We start from the raw sequence: 17,604 nt of genomic DNA, 5'->3' as shown, positions 1-17,604 counted from the left end.
AATGGGGACAGTGTTGTTGATGTATGTAAAGTGCTGTGGAATTGTAGCGCCCCACAGGGCAGGTGGTTAACCTACTCGTTGCTGGGCCGTTTAAGGTCGGGTCAGGTGTTGTCACGGGGTGGCCTTCCCGGTTCCGTTGCCCCGAGGCGTACAGTAAATGGTGGGGGAAGAGGGGTATTTGGGAAAGTTTGTCATGACGCCACTTGTCGTATGTGGCCAGGGAGTAGATGCCGCTGCCGGGTTCCTCGCCGGGGCAGGTGTTATGGCAGCCATGATGGTGTCGCTCCCCACAGGCAGGGCGGGCCCCGGATGGATGATGAGGGTTTTAATGAGCGGCGGCGCCGGTAAGGATAAGCCAACATAGTCTCTGTGGGTTCAGAATGTAGTTTACTCACAACTTCAGCTCCCAGCCCAGTCACACTGGTCACTGCCATGATGGGCTCAGGTCGATCCCGAATCCACGGGAGGTCAGAACCGGTCCGGTAGTCTGTGGGCCCTTCCTCACTGCGCTTTTAGTGCGGGTCCCTGTGGCTTATAGCACTTAGAGTCCCTTCCGTAATAGGTAGAGTACTGTTCCCTATGCCAGTAGCGAGGATCCCCTTGAGTCTGACTGTGATCTGGGCCCCGGGAGTCCTATATGCCACTTGGCTCTGGAAATTTGGGTGGTTGAAGAAGCATGGAACCTCTCCGTCCAGCAGAATCTGGTGATGCAATGTGGCATTACACCACCCCAGGGTGCTGCACCCTGAACAGCGCTGGTCCTGGGGGAACTGACTCGGTATCTTCCTCAGCGACCGTTAAACTCCTATCGGGAAACACGTCTACTCACTGTCACTCTTGCTGGAGAACTCCCTATAAACTCTAAACTGTGTGTGTAACTCCTAAGTCCCCCTGGTGGCCACTCCTCTGCTACCCAGGTCTTAAGCTGGTGGATTGGGGCCCCTGTTATGATGGCATCCTGTAAATGCCACACACTGTTGTAAACTCCTTTTATACCCGACCCTAGCCCAGTCCCCAGTGGGGAAGGGACAACCCATGTGTGTATGTGGTTGTGGATGATGAAACCGGTACCGACCTCCTTTTGGATACATGATCAGCACCACACCCTAAGTGGGGTGCAGTACCCTGTGGCGACCTGAGCCTCAGGGGCACCACGGAATGAATGGTGTTATATAAATTAATAATTATTATTATTATACACCAGGGTTTATTACATTTCTGTACAAGTTGTATGATTCAGTCTTCATAGATATACCATATATAGGGCCATACAAAGTACTTGTAAGCTATTCTTTACTGTCAGACTTTTTTTCTTTTTTTTTACAAGACAGTAGTACCCTGGTAACATGCTGCGGTACTGAAGCCCCAAACCTTGGGTCTCTTCTCAGTCATGTTTTTTTCTACAAAACATTTCTGCAAGACTGTTTAGGTCATGTACATATACAATATGTATTCTCATCAATAGGGAAATGCTATTCTTTTGCTTTTTTTTAACATATATTATAATTTTACTTCAAGTACACAATGTAAAAAAAAATGTATGTTATGATAGTTATCACAAAAATATGAAATAAAAACAAATATTGATTAGACGGTAACCATGTTTAACCTTAGGATCCAGTTTAGTCTGGGGTTTACATGGACAGCTCCTTGCATGATTACCAAAATCAGACAGCGGCACCACGTCTGCACATCCTGCAAAATAACAAAACAAAAGAATCTCAGTCTTGATGTAATTGTATAACTGGATATTGTACATATGTGACAATGAGAATTTATTACCTTCCAAACGGTACACAGGTAAATATATAGAATTAATGACTTGAATAGGGTGTCTTTATATATTTAGGCCCCTTTCAGACGTCCGTGTTTCAGGTACATGTGACATCAGTTTTTAACACGGATGCCACACGTACCCATGTTATTCTCTGAAGTTAAGGCACATTTACACGCTCCGATATCGCTAGGGATATCGCTAGCGAGCGTACCCGCCCCCGTCGTTTGTGCGTCACGGGCAAATCGCTGCCCGTGGCGCACAATATCGCTAACACCCGTTACACGTACTTACCTTCCTAGCGACGTCGCTGTGGGCGGCGAACAACCTCTTCGTTAAGGGGGCGGTCACAGCGACGTCACACAGCGGTCGATCAATAGTAGCGGAGGGGCGGTGACCAGCCACATTAACGACATGCCCACCTCGTTGCCGGAGGACGCAGATAAGCTGTTGTTCGTCGTTCCCGGGGTGTCACACGTAGCGATGTGTGCTGGCTCAGGAATGACGAACAACCTACGTCTACAACAACCAACGAGATTTTGAAAATGAACGACGTGTCAACGATCAACGATAAGATGAGTATTTTTGATCGTTATCACTCGCTCAGAGCAGTTACACGCAACGACGCCGGTAACGACGCCGGATGTGCGTCACGAATTACGTGACCCCCAACGACATCTCATTAGCGATGTCGTTGCGTGTAAATGGGGCTTTACTCACACGGCCGTGTTTTCACACGGATTGTGTGACCCCTCGTGGGGCCACGCGTACACACAGAGACATGTCCGTTTTTTCTCCGGCAGCACGGGTGTCACCCGGATCGCACACTGATATGATCCATGTGACATCAGTGTGACACGTACCAGAGTAAACACAGGTCTTTGAAATGAAAAGATTTTCTATACTCACCAGTATCCAGCACTGTTGTCTTCGGCTCTGCGGTCTCCAGCGTCTGACCCCCACTCATTATACTCATTGATTATTCACTGCACTGACGACCTGGAAGCCGGAGCATTGCGGTGAAAGCACTGAGAACAGCACTGCCGGGAACAGCATCGCCGGGTACAGCATCACCGGTGACAGGTGAGTTTTCAGCAAGCAAGCAGTGTGTGTGCAGTGACGTCCAGGTCATTGGAGTTCCCAATGAACTCTGATGAACCCGTGAAGTCACCGTGGTAACATCTGCTGTAGCGTAGGTGTCACAGGGGTGTCATCAGGACGTCATCAGAGTTCATTGGGAACTCCAATGACCTCCTGGACGTCATTGCACACACACTGCTTGCTTGATACTTACCTGTCCCTGCGATGCTGTCCCCGCGATGCTCCGGCTTCAAGGTCCTCAGTGCAGTGAATAATCAATGAATATAATGAGTGGGGGTCAGAAGCAGGAGACAGCAGAGCCGAAGAAAACAGCGCTGGATACAGGCGAGTATAGAAAATCTTTTTATTTCATTTCAAGTACCAGTGTTTTCTCCGGTACGTGTAACGTATGCAAATACATGTCACACGTGTGACACAATGTATGACCATACCAACGCGTGTGGCTTGTACCTGATCAAACACGGATGTCTGAAAGGGGCCTAACTGGTAACTTATTACTAAAACTAGGCCTTTAATCTCCAAATAGCAGCGTCCAAATGGAATCCATATTCTTTTGTATATGATATTCATGTATAATTTTCTTTTTCCACCCATAGATTTGTTTATTTTTCAATTGAATTCTACAGATTATGGGTAAAATGAAAAAGTGATATCACAGGGTGTGATACGATAGGAGTAGGGGCACCTAGACTGGCCCTCAGATTAAGGACCCTAAACTGTCCTTTATTCCAGAGGTACGCCAAATGGCAGCAAGGTCTGGACTGCCAGCGTAGCCCTGACTGCTGAGTAGCCCTAGTCTAACACCCCCTCTCCCCCACCCCCCGGAGAGGGCCGAGACAGGAGTAATGAATCCCACAAATACCCACAGACAGGGGAAAACCAAGACTCAAACTCACTGCAAGCACATACAGGGGAAGAGACAATACATGCTCAGGGAGAAATAAAGTAAAGGGAGGAAATAAACAACCAACAAGGATATCTCCCCCGCACACCAAAATAGCATATAACAGTTCGCCAACAAATCAGTTTTGCTTTGCAGCAGCTTCTGACTCCAGGCCTCAGGTGTTTCCAGCTGGTGACCATTGCCTTCCCCTATATATGGTCACATATCACAGTAGAGGGTGCTGGTTATTCTGATTCCAGTCTGAAGCTGAGCCTGAAGGTGGAAGGAGCTTCTGAGCCTTTGTTGCAGTATAGGTGTGAAGGCTGCAGTCCTGGTTACTGACTGCAGCCATGAAGCTAAGCTTATCCTTTTGTTGTTTCCCCTGTCTGTCGTACCTTCCCCTTCATGTTGTATTAATGCAGCGGTGGGGCTAGCATCCCTTACCTGCCAGCTCACGAGCAAGGGCTTACTGCAGGGTTTCTGAGGGCTTCTGGTTCCTGCTCGGCGACAGGTGAAAAACCTTGTATAGGGACTGGCTAGGAGTGCAGGGTACAGCTGCGTACAGCTGCAGGTAAGTGGAGAAGGTGTCCATCTTCTCTCTCACTAGCGCTACGGCCAACCGTTATTAGAGTGTCCCCAGTTTACTCCTTGTTTATCGTGGTGAAATTCTTGTTTATTGTGTTTTCGCCGTGCGCTGGACCTTCACCAAATCCATGCATGACCACCTATACTCACAGCCATGTGACCGCCATTCCCAGCTCTGAAACTGGCGAATCCTCACAACGCACAGTGCACGTGATGTGAGGATCTATAAGTTTGCAGTTACATAGACTTGTGGACTTATATTGGAGAACTCCTTTAAGCACACAGAGTTTAAGTGAAAGGGAACCTGACAGCAGATTCATGCTGCCTGAAACATGGATGCCATGAATCAGACCCTCTCTGTGTTATTACAGCTGTGTACTATGCATTTGAAATGACTAGTACAAAGCAAGTTCTCAGCAGATTCTCTCTGTAAAGCTTCAGTAGACTATCTGGACTCTCCATAAACACACATATACACCGTGTGCAGAATTATTAGGCAAGTTGTATTTTAGAGGATTTTTTTTTTTATTGATCAACAACTATGTTCTCAATCAACCCAAAAGACTCAAATATCAAAGCTTAATATTTTTGGAAGTTGGAGTAGGTTTTTTTTAGATGTGGCTATCTTAGGAGGATATCTGTTTGTGCAGGTAACTATTATTGTGCAGAATTATTAGCCAACTTAAAAAAAACCAAATATATTCCCATCTCACTTGTTTCTTTTCACCAGGTAAACAATATAACTGCACAAAATTTAGAAATAAAACATTTCTGACATGCAAAAACAAAACCCCAAAAATTTAGTGACCAATATAGCCACCTTTCTTTATGATGACACTCAACAGCCTACCATCCATAGATTCTGTCAGTTGCTTGATCTGTTTACGATCAACATTGCGTGCAGCAGCCACCACAGCCTCCAGACACTGTTCCGAGAGGTGTACTGTTTACCCTCCCTGTAGATCTCACATTTTATGGGGGACCACAGGTTCTCTATGGGGTTCAGAACAGGTGAACAAGGGGGCCATGTCATTATTTTTTCATCTTTTAGACCTTTACTGGCCAGCCACACTGTGGAGAAGTTGAATGCATGTGATGGAACATTGTCCTGCATGAAAATCATGTTTTTCTTGAACGATACCGACTTCTTACTGTACCACTGCTTGAAGAAGATGTCTTCAAGAAACTGTCAGTAGGTCTGGGAGTTGAGCTTCACTCCATCCTCAACCCGAAAGGTCCCAAACATTCATCTTTGATGATACCAGTACCCCACCTCCACCTTTCTGGCGTCTGAGTCGGAGTGGAGCTCTCTGCCGTTTACTGATCCAGCCTCTGGCCCATCCATCTGGCCCATCAAGAGTCACTCTCATTTCATCAGTCCATAAAACCTTTGAAAAATCAGTCTTAAGATATTTCTTGGCCCAGTCTTGACGTTTTATCTTATGTTTCTTGTTCAGAGGTGGTGGTTTTTCAGCCTTCCTTACCTTGGCCATGTCCCTGAGTATGGCACACCTTGTGCTTTTTGATACTCCAGTAACGTTGCAGCTCTGAAATATGGCCAAACTGGTGGCAAATGGCATCTTGGCAGCTTCACGCTTGATTTTCCTCAATTCATGGGCAGTTATTTTGCGCCTTTTTTGCCCAACACGCTTCTTGCGACCCTGTTGGCTATTTGCCATGAAACGCTTGATTGTTCGGTGATCACGCTTCAAAAGTTTGGCAATTTCAAGACTGCTGCATCCCTCTGCAAGACATCTCACAATTTTGGACTTTTCAGAGCCCGTCAAATCTCTCTTCTGATCCATTTTGTCAAAGGAAAAGATGTTGCCTAATAATAAAGCACACCTTATATAGGGTGTTGATGTCATTACACCGCACCCCTCCTCATTACAGAGATGCACATCACCTGAGTTACTCAATTGGTAGTTGGCTCTCATCCTATACAGCTTGGAGTAGGATGACATGTATAAAAAGTATCATGTAATCAAAATACTCATTTGCCTAATAATTCTGCACACAGTGTAGAGAGAGACCTGTCATTTTAGGGATGCATAGCAAACAGGAGCCTTCAGTGACCTGGCTTGGACTAGTTATCAAACACCCACTATCCCCAGACAGCTTTTCAAACCATATTTTTTCTGAAACACTGCAAATTTTCATCATACAACATACATGGCTGCAATATCCAGCCAGTGGTGACATTTTCCTGCCTGTGGATCAGGCATCATGAATCAGCAAACAGGCTCTCCTTAAAATCCAAGATCCCTGATCCATTCTTCCACCAACGCCAAACATTGGTGATAACTTAGCTGTCATTGACCCTGCTTAAATAAGCAGCAATCTACAGCAACTTTAGCAGAGTGAGAATGGAGAAGGATTGGGATGAACAGTTGTCTGCTTACGGATCGTGGAGAAAGGCATTGGGTATTCAAATCTTTTAGGCTGATATATATATATTATTCTTTTAAAACAGACAGTTATCACTTAGCATTTTTATTTAATTGTCTGTAGGTATATTGTAAGGCCAGATTACCTAATGACGCAACTTTACCTCGATACGCAAAACAGCAGAAGACCTTGGCTGCCGACATATTCAGGTCCAACTCATACTCTGGAAGCCTCCAGTCCTCAGTAAGAAGGGTCTCATCCAATGGATCAGTTTTGGATCGTCTTGTGAGAAGATCAAGGTATTGTGCAGATATTGCGGGCTTGGGAACACTATATAAAGCATAGATACAAATGATTAAAACTACGGTACATAATCAATCAAACAAATTGCCACCCCTGAAATTTTTCCAGAAAATCAAGAGGAGCATTGCAGCTATAATTCTCCTCACTGGCAGCCAGAAAATTTCCAAAAAATCAAGTATTTCTCTCAGAAAATGCTATTTCCTTTGTGTGTACTGGAACAACACAAAAAAAAGATTAAAAAAGGCAAATTGGACATAATTTCATACAAAACTCCAAAAGTCGGTCATACAAAAATGTTGGCACCCTCATCTTAGGCGGGCTTTACATGTTGCGACATCGCTACCGATATATCGTCGGGGTCACGGTGGTTGTGACGCACATCCGGCGCCGGTAGCGACATCGCAATGTGTAAATCCTATGCGCGACAATGAACGAGCGCAAAAGTGTCAAAAATCGCTGATCTGTGTCACGTCGTTCATTTACATAATGTCTGTAGTGGTGCAGATACGATGTTGTTTGTCGTTCCTGCAGCACCACACATCGCTGTGTGTGAAACCGCAGGAACGTCAAACATCTCCTTACCTGCGTCCACCGGCAATGCGGAATAAAGAAGGTGGGCGGGATGTTATGTCCCGCTCATCTCTGCCCCTCCGTTTCGATTGGCCGGCCGCTTAGTGACGTCGCTGTGACGCCGAAGGCTTCTCCCCCTTGAAGGAGGGATTGTTTGGCGGTCACAGCGACGTCGCTGACCAGGTATGTGTGTGTGAAGCTGCCGTAGCGATAATATTTGCTACGGCAGCAAGCACCAGATATCACATGTGCGACGGGGGCGGGTGCTATCGCGCTGGACATCGCTAGCAATTGCTAGCGATGTCGCTACGTGTAAAGCCCGCCTTAGTGTTTGAGAATAAATAACTGCGATCAATCGCTTTCTATATCCATCAACAAGCTTCTTACACCTCTCAACTGGAGTTTTGGACTCTTCTTTTGCAAACTGCTCCAGCTCTCTCATATTTGAAGGCATCTTCTCCCAGCAGCAATTTTAAGATCTCGCCACAGATGTTCAATAGGATTTACATTCGGACTCATTGCTGCCACTTCAGAACTCTCCAGTATTTTGTTTCCATCCATTGCTGGGGGTTTCTCGAAGTATGCTTTGGTTCATTGTCCTGCTGGAAGACTAATGACCTGAGACGCAAACCCAGCTTTCTGACACTCGGCACTACATTGTGGCCCAAAATCCTTTTGGTAAATCTTCAGATTTCATGATCCCTTGCATGAAGTCAAGGGACCCAGTGCCAGAGGCAACAAAACAACCGCAAATCATCTTTTAATCTCCACCATATTAGACTGTAGGTATTGGTATTGTGTTCTTTTCTTTGTAGGCCTCATTCTATTTTCAGTAAACAGTAGAATGATGTGCTTTACCAAAAAGCTCTACTTTGGTTTCATTTGTAGACAGAAAGCTTTCCCTGAGGCCTCCGACACACATCCGTTAAAAACGTGCGTGTTTTGTCCGTTTCCGTATATACTGGAGACCCGGACAAACGTGCACCAATGTTAATCTATGTTTGTGGTCAAACTTGCGTTTTTCATCATGTCCGTGTGTCCGTGTCCGTGATCCATATGTGTTTCCGTTTTGCACGGCAGCATGTCCGTTTCCTGCGCGGAACACGCACACACAGACACCATGAAAGTCAATGGTTTGGTGCGCACAAGTACGTGACACGGATGCATCTCTGTATGCTCCGTGTACATTTTGTGCTTTTTTGTAGTGATGTCGGCTATTCTTTCTTTTTCTGTCTGTCGGTCAATCTCCCTCAGTCCGTCGGTCGGTCTCTATCTGTCTGTCTGTCTCTCTCTGTCTTGTCTGTCCCTCTCTCTGTCTGTTGGTCAGTCTCCCCCCTCTCTCATACTTACCGATCCCCGATCACCGGCGCGGCGCTGCACGGCGTTCACACTGCTCCGGCGGCTTTTACTCTTTTGAAAAAGCCGGCCGCTCATTAATCAATCTCGTATTCCCTGCTTTCCATGCCCACCAGCGCCTATGATTGGTTGCAGTTAGACACGCCCACACGCTGAGTGACAGCTGTCTCACTGCAACCAATCACAGCCGCTGGTGGGCGGGTCCATACTGTGCAGTAAAAAAAATAAATAAATAATTTAAAAAAACGACGTGCGGTCCCATCCATTTTGATACCAGCCAGGGTAAAGCCACACGGCTGAAGGCTGGTATTCTCAGGATGGGGAGCTCCACGTTATGGGGAGCCCCCCAGCCTAACAATATCAGCCAGCAGCCGCCCAAAAATGCCGCATCCATTCGATGCAACAGTTTTGGAACTCTACCCGGCTCTTCCCGATTTGCCCTATTGCGTTGGCAATCGAGGTAATAAGGAGTTAATGGCAGCCCATAGCTGCCAATAAGTCCTAGATTAATCATTGCAGGCGTCTCCCCGAGATACCTTCCATGATTAATCTGTAAGTTACAGTAAATAAACACACAACGAAAAATCCTTTATTTGAAATAATAAACACTAAAAAATACCCTCGTTCACCAATTTATTATGCCCTAAATACCCATCCATGTCCGGCGTAATCCAAGGAGGTCCCGCGTCGCTTCCAGCTCTGCTACATGAAGGTGACAGGAGCGGCAGAAGAACACCACCGCTCCTGACAGATCCACGCAACAACTGAGGTGAGCCGCGCGATCAGCTGTGCTGTCACTGAGGTTACTCTCGGCCACCGCTGGATCCTCCACCTGTGACAGCAAGTCGCCCGAGTGACAGCGATGAAGTCACAGGTGAGTTGCGGTCACGAGTGGAGGATCCAGCTGGCCGCGGGTAGCCTGAGTGACGGCAGCACTAATCGTGCTGCTTACTACAGTCACTCAGGGAATTAGCGGTCACTGGTGAGTCCTGCACGGGTGACTGCTAATCAGTACGCGACACAGACAGAGCCGCGGTATGAGGACCAAGTCGGGTGAAGTTCACCCGAGTTCATTCTCAGCGCGCGACTCTGTCTGCTGTCAGCGGGTAATCAAACATGACATTTTACATTAAACACGAAACATTTCAGAAAAAAATCATTCACACGTCAGTTACAAATCACACGCACACACGGGCATTAAACACGCACACACGGCTAGCATACGCCGGTCATACAAAGGCCACATGGACCATAAAAACGGACAAAAAAACGGATCACGGACCTGAAAAACTGCCCGTATTACACGTGCGTGGTTTTAACAGATATGTGTCGGAGGCCTGAAGGAGTTTGGCTTACTCACATACATTTTGGCAAACTGCAGTCTAGCTTTTTTATATCTCTGTGCCAGCAATGGGGTTCTCCTGGGTCTTCTGCCGTAGTGTTTCATTTCATGCAAATGTCGACGAATAGTTCGCGCTGGACGTTGATGCACCTTGAGCCTGCAGGACATCTTGAATTCCCTTGGAACTTGATTGGGGCTGCTTATCCACCATCTGGCCTATCCTTTGTTGAAACCTTTCATCAATTTTTCTCTGCTGTCCATGTCCAGGGAGATTAGCCACAGTGCATGGGTTGTAAACATCTTCATTATGTTGCTCCCCATGGACAAAGGAATATCAAGATCTCTAGAGATGGACTTGTAACCTTGATATTGTTGATATTTTTCAACAATTTTGGTTCTCAAGTCTTCAGACAATTTTCTTCTCCAGTTATCTATGCTTAGTGTGGCACATACAGAAACACAATGCAAACACTGAGTCAACTTCTCCCTTTTTTATCTGGTTTCAGGTGTGATTTTAATATTGCTCACATCTGTTACTTGCCAAACGTTTCAAACAAATTTGTTTACCCACAATTTTAGAAGGGTGCCAACAATTTTGTCTGGCCCATTTTTGGGATTGTGTATGACATTATGTCCAATTTGCCTTTTTTTCAGTTTTTTTTTTTCCTGGAACAATTTAAAGGGTGCCAATACTTTCAGACATGACTGTATGTATGTAGCATAGTTGTGCAGTACATTTTTGTACCAAATTTTATTAGTTTACCAAACAGAGATGGATTTTAGTAGATTAAAGAGAAAGGATTGCAATTGCCACAGAGACTCAAATTTCTAGGGGTAACCATAACCAATCTTAGCCATTTACAGTCATATGGAAAAGTTTGGGCACCCCTATTAATGTTAACCTTTTTTCTTTATAACAATTTGGGTTTTTGTAACAGCTATTTCAGTTTCATATATCTAATAACTGATGGACTCAGTAAAATTTCTGGATTGAAATGAGGTTTATTGTACTAACAGAAACTGTGCAATCTGCATTTTAATAAAAATTTGACCGCTGCAAAAGTATGGGCACCCTTATCAATTTCTTGATTTGAACACTCCTAACTACTTTTTACTGACTTACTAAAGCACTAAATTGGTTTTGTAACCTCATTGAGCTTTGAACTTCATAGGCAGGTGTATCCAATCATGAGAAAAGGTATTTAAGGTGGCCACTTGCAAGTTGTTCTCCTATTTGAATCTCCTATGAAGAGTGGCATCATGGGCTCCTCAAAACAACTCTCAAATGATGTGAAAACAAAGATTATTCAACATAGTTGTTCAGGGGAAAGATACAAAAAGTTGTCTCAGAGATTTAAACTGTCAGTTTCCACTGTGAGGAACATAGGAAATGGAACAACACAGGTACTGTTCTTGTTAAGCCCAGAAGTGGCAGGCCAAGAAAAATATCAGAAAGGCAGAGAAGAAGAATGGTGAGAACAGTCAAGGACAATCCGCAGACCACCTCCAAAGACATGCAGCTTCATTTTGCTGCAGATGGTGTCAACTTTGCACAAGGAGAAGCTGTATGGGAGAGTGATGCGAAAGAAGCCGTTTCTGCAAGCACGCAAACAGAGTCGCCTGAGGTATGCAAAAGCACATTTGGACAAGCCAGTTACATTTTGGAAGAAGGTCCTGTGGACTGATGAAACAAAGATTGAGTTGTTTGGTCATACAAAAAGGCGTTATGCATGGAGGCAAAAAAAGCACGGCATTCCAAGAAAAGCACTTGCTACCCACAGTAAAATTTGGTGGAGGTTCCATCATGCTTTGGGTCTGTGTGGCCAATGCCGGCACCGGGAATCTTGTTAAAGTTGAGGGTCGCATGGATTCAACTGAGTATCAGCAGATTCTTGACAATAATGTGCAAGAATCAGTGACGAAGTTGAAGTTACGCAGGGGATGGATATTTCAGCAAGACAATGATCCAAAACACCGCTCCAAATCTACTCAGGCATTCATGCAGAGGAACAATTACAATGTTCTGGAATGGCCATCACAGTCCCCAGACCTGAATATCATTGAACATCTGTGGGATGATTTGAAGCGGCTGTCCATGCTCGGCGACCATCAAACTTAACTGAACTGGAATTGTTTTGTAAACAGGAAAGGTCAAAAATACCTTCATCCAGGATCCAGGAACTCATTAAAAGCTACAGGAAGCGACTAGAGGCTGTTATTTTTGTAAAAGGAGGATGTGAGGCAAATCCCGGGATATGAAGATGAAGTATGACTCCAGTCATAATCCCTCATCACTCCCTGGCAGTGCCCCCTCCCTTCTTGTTCTCAGTGTTCCACTTACACCTCCATGGCCATGTCCTGTGATATGGAGATGAGGTGGTGTGGGAACAATGGACACAGGATGACTCCCTGCCGTCACCCTGTAACAAGAGTTGTATCTCATTAGCAAGGCTATGGAACTAGCTAGACAGAACGACTCCAGTAAAAAATGGTTCATATCTCGCAAGCCATATTTCCGATAAATACGGCAACCATAAAAATGGTGTCTCCGCATGCGGACGATGCCGGCACACCCTTTTTATGGGAGCAGGACATTGGGAAATGCCCCAGGCGTGATATCAGCCAATGGGGAACTGGCAGACAGGTCATGAGTCCCCTCGTTCTGTAGCTAAATTCATAACTGTCACAATGAGAGCATTGGCGTCCGCCTACGACGCTCCCAGGCCAAGTTATGGCCATATTCCATGTTGTGGATTTTGTCCATAACTCCAGCCAGGGGTGGAGCAGTGCTCCCTCTGAGGTCACGAAGGTAGGAGGGGACCTGGATTTGTCCAGGTTGATAACCCTACTTCGGCCATTTTCCAGTGTTCTTTTCGCTGGGGGCACGTGTAGGAAACATCTGTGGGAAGGATCCTAGAAACCTGGGTACAGCGCCCCCCTGTGGCCAGACGCAACAAGGTAACTGCTGGAACTGTGTATGCCTGTTTGTAACCCATGCTTTGATTGTAACTGTACTCTGACATATGTATATTCTGTAGATTCCCTATTGTATATATTGTAGTTTCTAGTGTGCTTTAGGCTGATTAAATTATATAATTAATCTTGGGCTGTTCTGTTATCTCGATCTTGAATCCCACGTCTGTGTGTTCGGCTAATAGTTACCGTAAATCGGTTGGTGGCAGCGAATTGTGCCAAGGATTATTGTGGGGAGGCCAGTGAGATTCGGGGAGATTTTATATATTCCGCCCGCGGAGGTCGGGGGAATATATACCTTACTCTCACCGGGGACCCTTCAATAATCGGCATAAGTAGTATAGCGGCCTCCTTGCTTATGGTCGGGCAATTCCATAATTGGCCTGACTATAAGAGGGGCGCTAGAGAGCGCGTCACGTGCTCTGTCTGTCGGTCGGGAGGTATAAAGGAGGGGTGACCCCCACTTGTTACCCCCCGATTGTGACGTACTGGTAGCCAGCGCGGGGGATTTCTGAGTGACCCCCCCGGTGGTTTGTGACAGAGGATCTACAAAATATTAATGTCACTTTTATGTGAGGTGTCCATACTTTTGCACCGATCAAATTTTGTTTAAATGCAGATTGCACATTTTCTGTTAGTACAATAAACCTCATTTCAATCCAGAAATATTACTCAGTCCATCAGTTATTAGATATATGAAACTGAAATAGCTGTTGCAAAAACCCAAATTGTTATAAAGAAAAAAGGTTAACATTAATAGGGGTGCCCAAACTTTTTCATATGACTGTATATCCAAAACAAGCCACAGTTATCCCCGTATACCCTGGGGCACAACAAAAATGTGAACTTAAATTAATTCAGGTCTTTCTCTTGTTATTAGTTGGGCCAAATTTATTACAGAACATCCTAGCTGTATATCATTTTTAAATTTATCAGACAAATTTTTCTGAACTAATAGAAATTGCTCTAGAATTCTGCACCAAACCTGACGTCCATGCCATGCACCTATGTAATATGTTATCAAACACTTTAGGTTAGGTTCACATTTCCGTTGTTTTGCATCAGTCTACAAGCCTACAACCTACAATAGCCCTCAGCCCAGTAGACCACTGCGCAACCAGCTCTGTCCTCACCTATTGTACCATCACCCATTCCCTGTAGACTGTGAGCCCTCGCGGGCAGGGTCCTCTCTCCTCCTATACCAGTCTGTCTTGTACTGTTAATGATTGTTGTACGTATACCCTCTTTCACTTGTAAAGCGCCATGGAATAAATGGCGCTATAATAATAAATAATAATAATAATCATAATAATAATCAGTCACATGCGTTGCTTGACTCTTGTGACTGATGCGATGTACAACGGATGACAAGAATTGTAATTAGACAGCGGATTCCGTTGTAAAACGAGAGCGAGAGAACGATCAGCTGATCGTTCACAATAGCCGGCCGCCGGCTTTTGAGAGCGATCAGCTGATCTCACGGCCGCCGGCTTTTGAGAGTGATCAGATGATCTCCGGCGATCGCTTGACAAGAGAGCATGGTCTGATAAAGTTGGAAAAAAGTGAACTAATCAATAGGTGTCCTAAGTGTGCATCAAATTTATCAACTAGTAGAAACCACTTTAATAAATTTGGTGCACTGGTCTAAATTAAAGCTGTATTAGACACGGGTTAGTAAATCTGTCCCAATGAGAACACTTTATACTCCTCACTTTTTACAACATACTCACCTTCCTTTTACAGAGACTGGTCTGTATAACGCATCTAAGGAAATAGGACACTCGTATTTTATCTGCTCCTGAGCATCTACAAATTGTACGCAGAATGGAAGCTGGGCACGTGTAACGATAATTCTGTAATCCTAAGCATCAGAAGAAAACAATTATGGAAGACAATTAAAAAGGAAGCAAATACAGTGGACTCTCGCTTAACGAGTAACCCAGTTGTTAGCAACTATTTCGCTTAACAAGCAAAGCTTGCTGTAAATTTGTAACTCGGTTTACAAGCAAGCCTTGCTGTATGAGCAAAATACTCACCGCACACACTTCCGGTTCCGTACATCCACCGCGCTATAACCCGCTCTTGCAGTCCACACAAACGCACACAAACACACACTATGTGTGTGTGCGTGCGTGTTTGTTTGTCTGTGCTTGTGTGTGCTTGTGTGTGTTTGTGTGTGCTTGTACATGTGTGGAATGACACAATAGGGGACCAGGATGGGACATTTAACAAGTTGTGGAACGAATTGTCTGCATTGCAATGATTTCCTATGGGAAATCTTGCTTTGCTGAACTTGTAACTTGGTTAACGAGAACAATCCATTCTGGGAGTGTGCTTGTTAACCAAGGTTCCACTGTATAATCGGTTGCATGTATTGTATGTATCGGTGTATAAAATGGGAACATATGAAAGTGTGGGATAAAGAAAAGTGGCTAAAGAAATATTAAAGGGTTAATCTCATCTCAGATGTTTATTCCCAGCTCAAAAATAGGGCCCAGTCTTGAGCATGTGAGCCTTTCGCCATTTACTAGAAAGGGAGTTCTGAGAATTGTAAGCACATGAGATGGGAACCAAATCTATAAGGGTACGTCCTGGACGCAGTGGGTCCTGATTTGCGGGACCGCGAGTCTCCTCTGCAGGAGACCACAGCTGCCTGTGCCCACGATCTCGGCTTGGGGCGCTTCGATATCTCTCTTCTGTTCTGCTTTCGGAGAACAATTGCGGCTCCAAAGCAAACAATTGACATGCTGATGCTCGGGAAGCCGCACTGAAGGTCAATTTACGCTGCAGGCAGTACATGTACAGTGGGCACGGGATTCCTAGAAGTCCATCCACTATGCTTGTACTGTACATATGCGTTTTAGACACAGCTGAAGCAGGCTGCGTTCATAAAAACTGTGAACCCTGATCGTGGACACGCACCCTTATGAAAGGATTTTTTCCCATCTCTGTAGGATTTACTTCTGCTTTTCCAACCAAGACATATGAGAAGCTGATGTATGAATACAATGAAGGAAAAAACATGGGCTTGGAAAAAAAAGAATATGGTGAGTATATTGTGCTTTTGAAGGACAGTAACCACTTCTGTAGGTTTAGTAGGAAAGTATTTTTTGGAATTGGCTTCACCTAGGGCTTGTTCAGTTGTGCACATTATACACATGTGATAGCCAAGCAAAATCGGACAGCATAATGCCCAATGTAGTCCAATAGGGGAGTTTAGATCACAGTTTTTTCACAAGAACTGAGGGTCTGTGTGAAAAAAAATTTTGCAGCATGCACTATTATCTTCCGAGTATTGGATGAGACTCGCATGTACAAGTCTATGGGATGTCACATGGAAGTAAAATGCACACAAACAGATGGCACCTGGATGACAATGGTAGGAGTTTTCTGGATGAAAATTGGACAATTTTTCGCAGTCTCGTGTGACGACGACCTAACTGTTACTTCAATGGAACCTGACAGCGGATACATGCGGCACAAACCATGAGCAACATGTATCAGACGGTGGCTGTATTATCTAAGCCAGGCTGGTATGGACAGTATTCAGTATTATATGAATATATCCAAAAATAGCAGGACTCAAAATGGTGCTTGGATTGTGTACCGCACCCAAGTCTGGTCTGCGCTCAAGATATGGGGCTTGGGCCAAGACGCTTCTTTTATTATTCTCTGCACTTCCTCAATACATCAGATTTCTGCGTTAATCATGAACTGTGGTTCCTGGTCTCTGTAGATAGGAATTGTATGCAATATAACATTTCGGCCTGCAGGTGTTTAAGAGGTGGATGCGTACTTAAATGGCATCATCCTAAATTCCCCCTTATCAAGGCTTTTACGACTCTGAAACGCTGCAGGATTCAGAGATAAAACATACTTTTAATAGCCGCCGGGGACAGAGGTGCATGACAAACTAACCAGATAGACCGGTGCCCGGATGTTTCTCCCCACCCACTGCCCTGGATTGACAGGTGCCACATGTAGGTAGCGTCCTGTCAGTCACTGTCAGGGGGAATGGAGAAACCGGGGACCTGTCCGACTAGTCCACTCTGTGGCTCGGTCCCTGGCGGCTTTCAAAAGTATGTTTTTTTCCGAAACGCTGCAAAATTAGACTCAAACATACCTGGCAGGGATAATACCGCTAGTGGCTGATATATGATACCCACAGATTGGGCAGCATATTTCAGCTGTCCGGTTCTCTTTAAGCATAGTGAAGACCTCCCTGAAGTCCACTTAGTCTTCATTTGCTAGTAGTATTGTATGTTCTCATTCTATGTTTTTAATTATTAGAACATACACCCATTATAATCTAGGGGAGTATTCACATGT

The 17,604-nt window shown here is 45.0% G+C and overlaps 1 protein-coding gene across 1 annotated transcript in view; it reads right to left on the bottom strand.

The window, feature by feature from the left end:
* The window catches only part of LOC142297175 (uncharacterized), a 143,270-nt gene that overhangs the window by 108,382 nt on the left and 17,284 nt on the right, over positions 1–17,604 (bottom strand). Inside the window, exons 5-7 of the mRNA XM_075341444.1 lie at positions 15,006–15,136; positions 6,895–7,061; positions 1,610–1,695 (exon numbers count right to left, since the gene is read on the bottom strand). Coding sequence (XP_075197559.1) covers positions 1,610–1,695; positions 6,895–7,061; positions 15,006–15,136 — 384 coding nt within the window. The remainder of the gene's footprint in view (positions 1–1,609; positions 1,696–6,894; positions 7,062–15,005; positions 15,137–17,604) is intronic.

This window comes from Anomaloglossus baeobatrachus, chromosome 3, assembly GCF_048569485.1.
Source record: "Anomaloglossus baeobatrachus isolate aAnoBae1 chromosome 3, aAnoBae1.hap1, whole genome shotgun sequence".
NCBI classification, from domain to species: domain Eukaryota; kingdom Metazoa; phylum Chordata; class Amphibia; order Anura; family Aromobatidae; genus Anomaloglossus; species Anomaloglossus baeobatrachus.
Note: the sequence above shows the minus strand (reverse complement) of the source record. Positions and strands in the feature narration are given on the sequence as shown.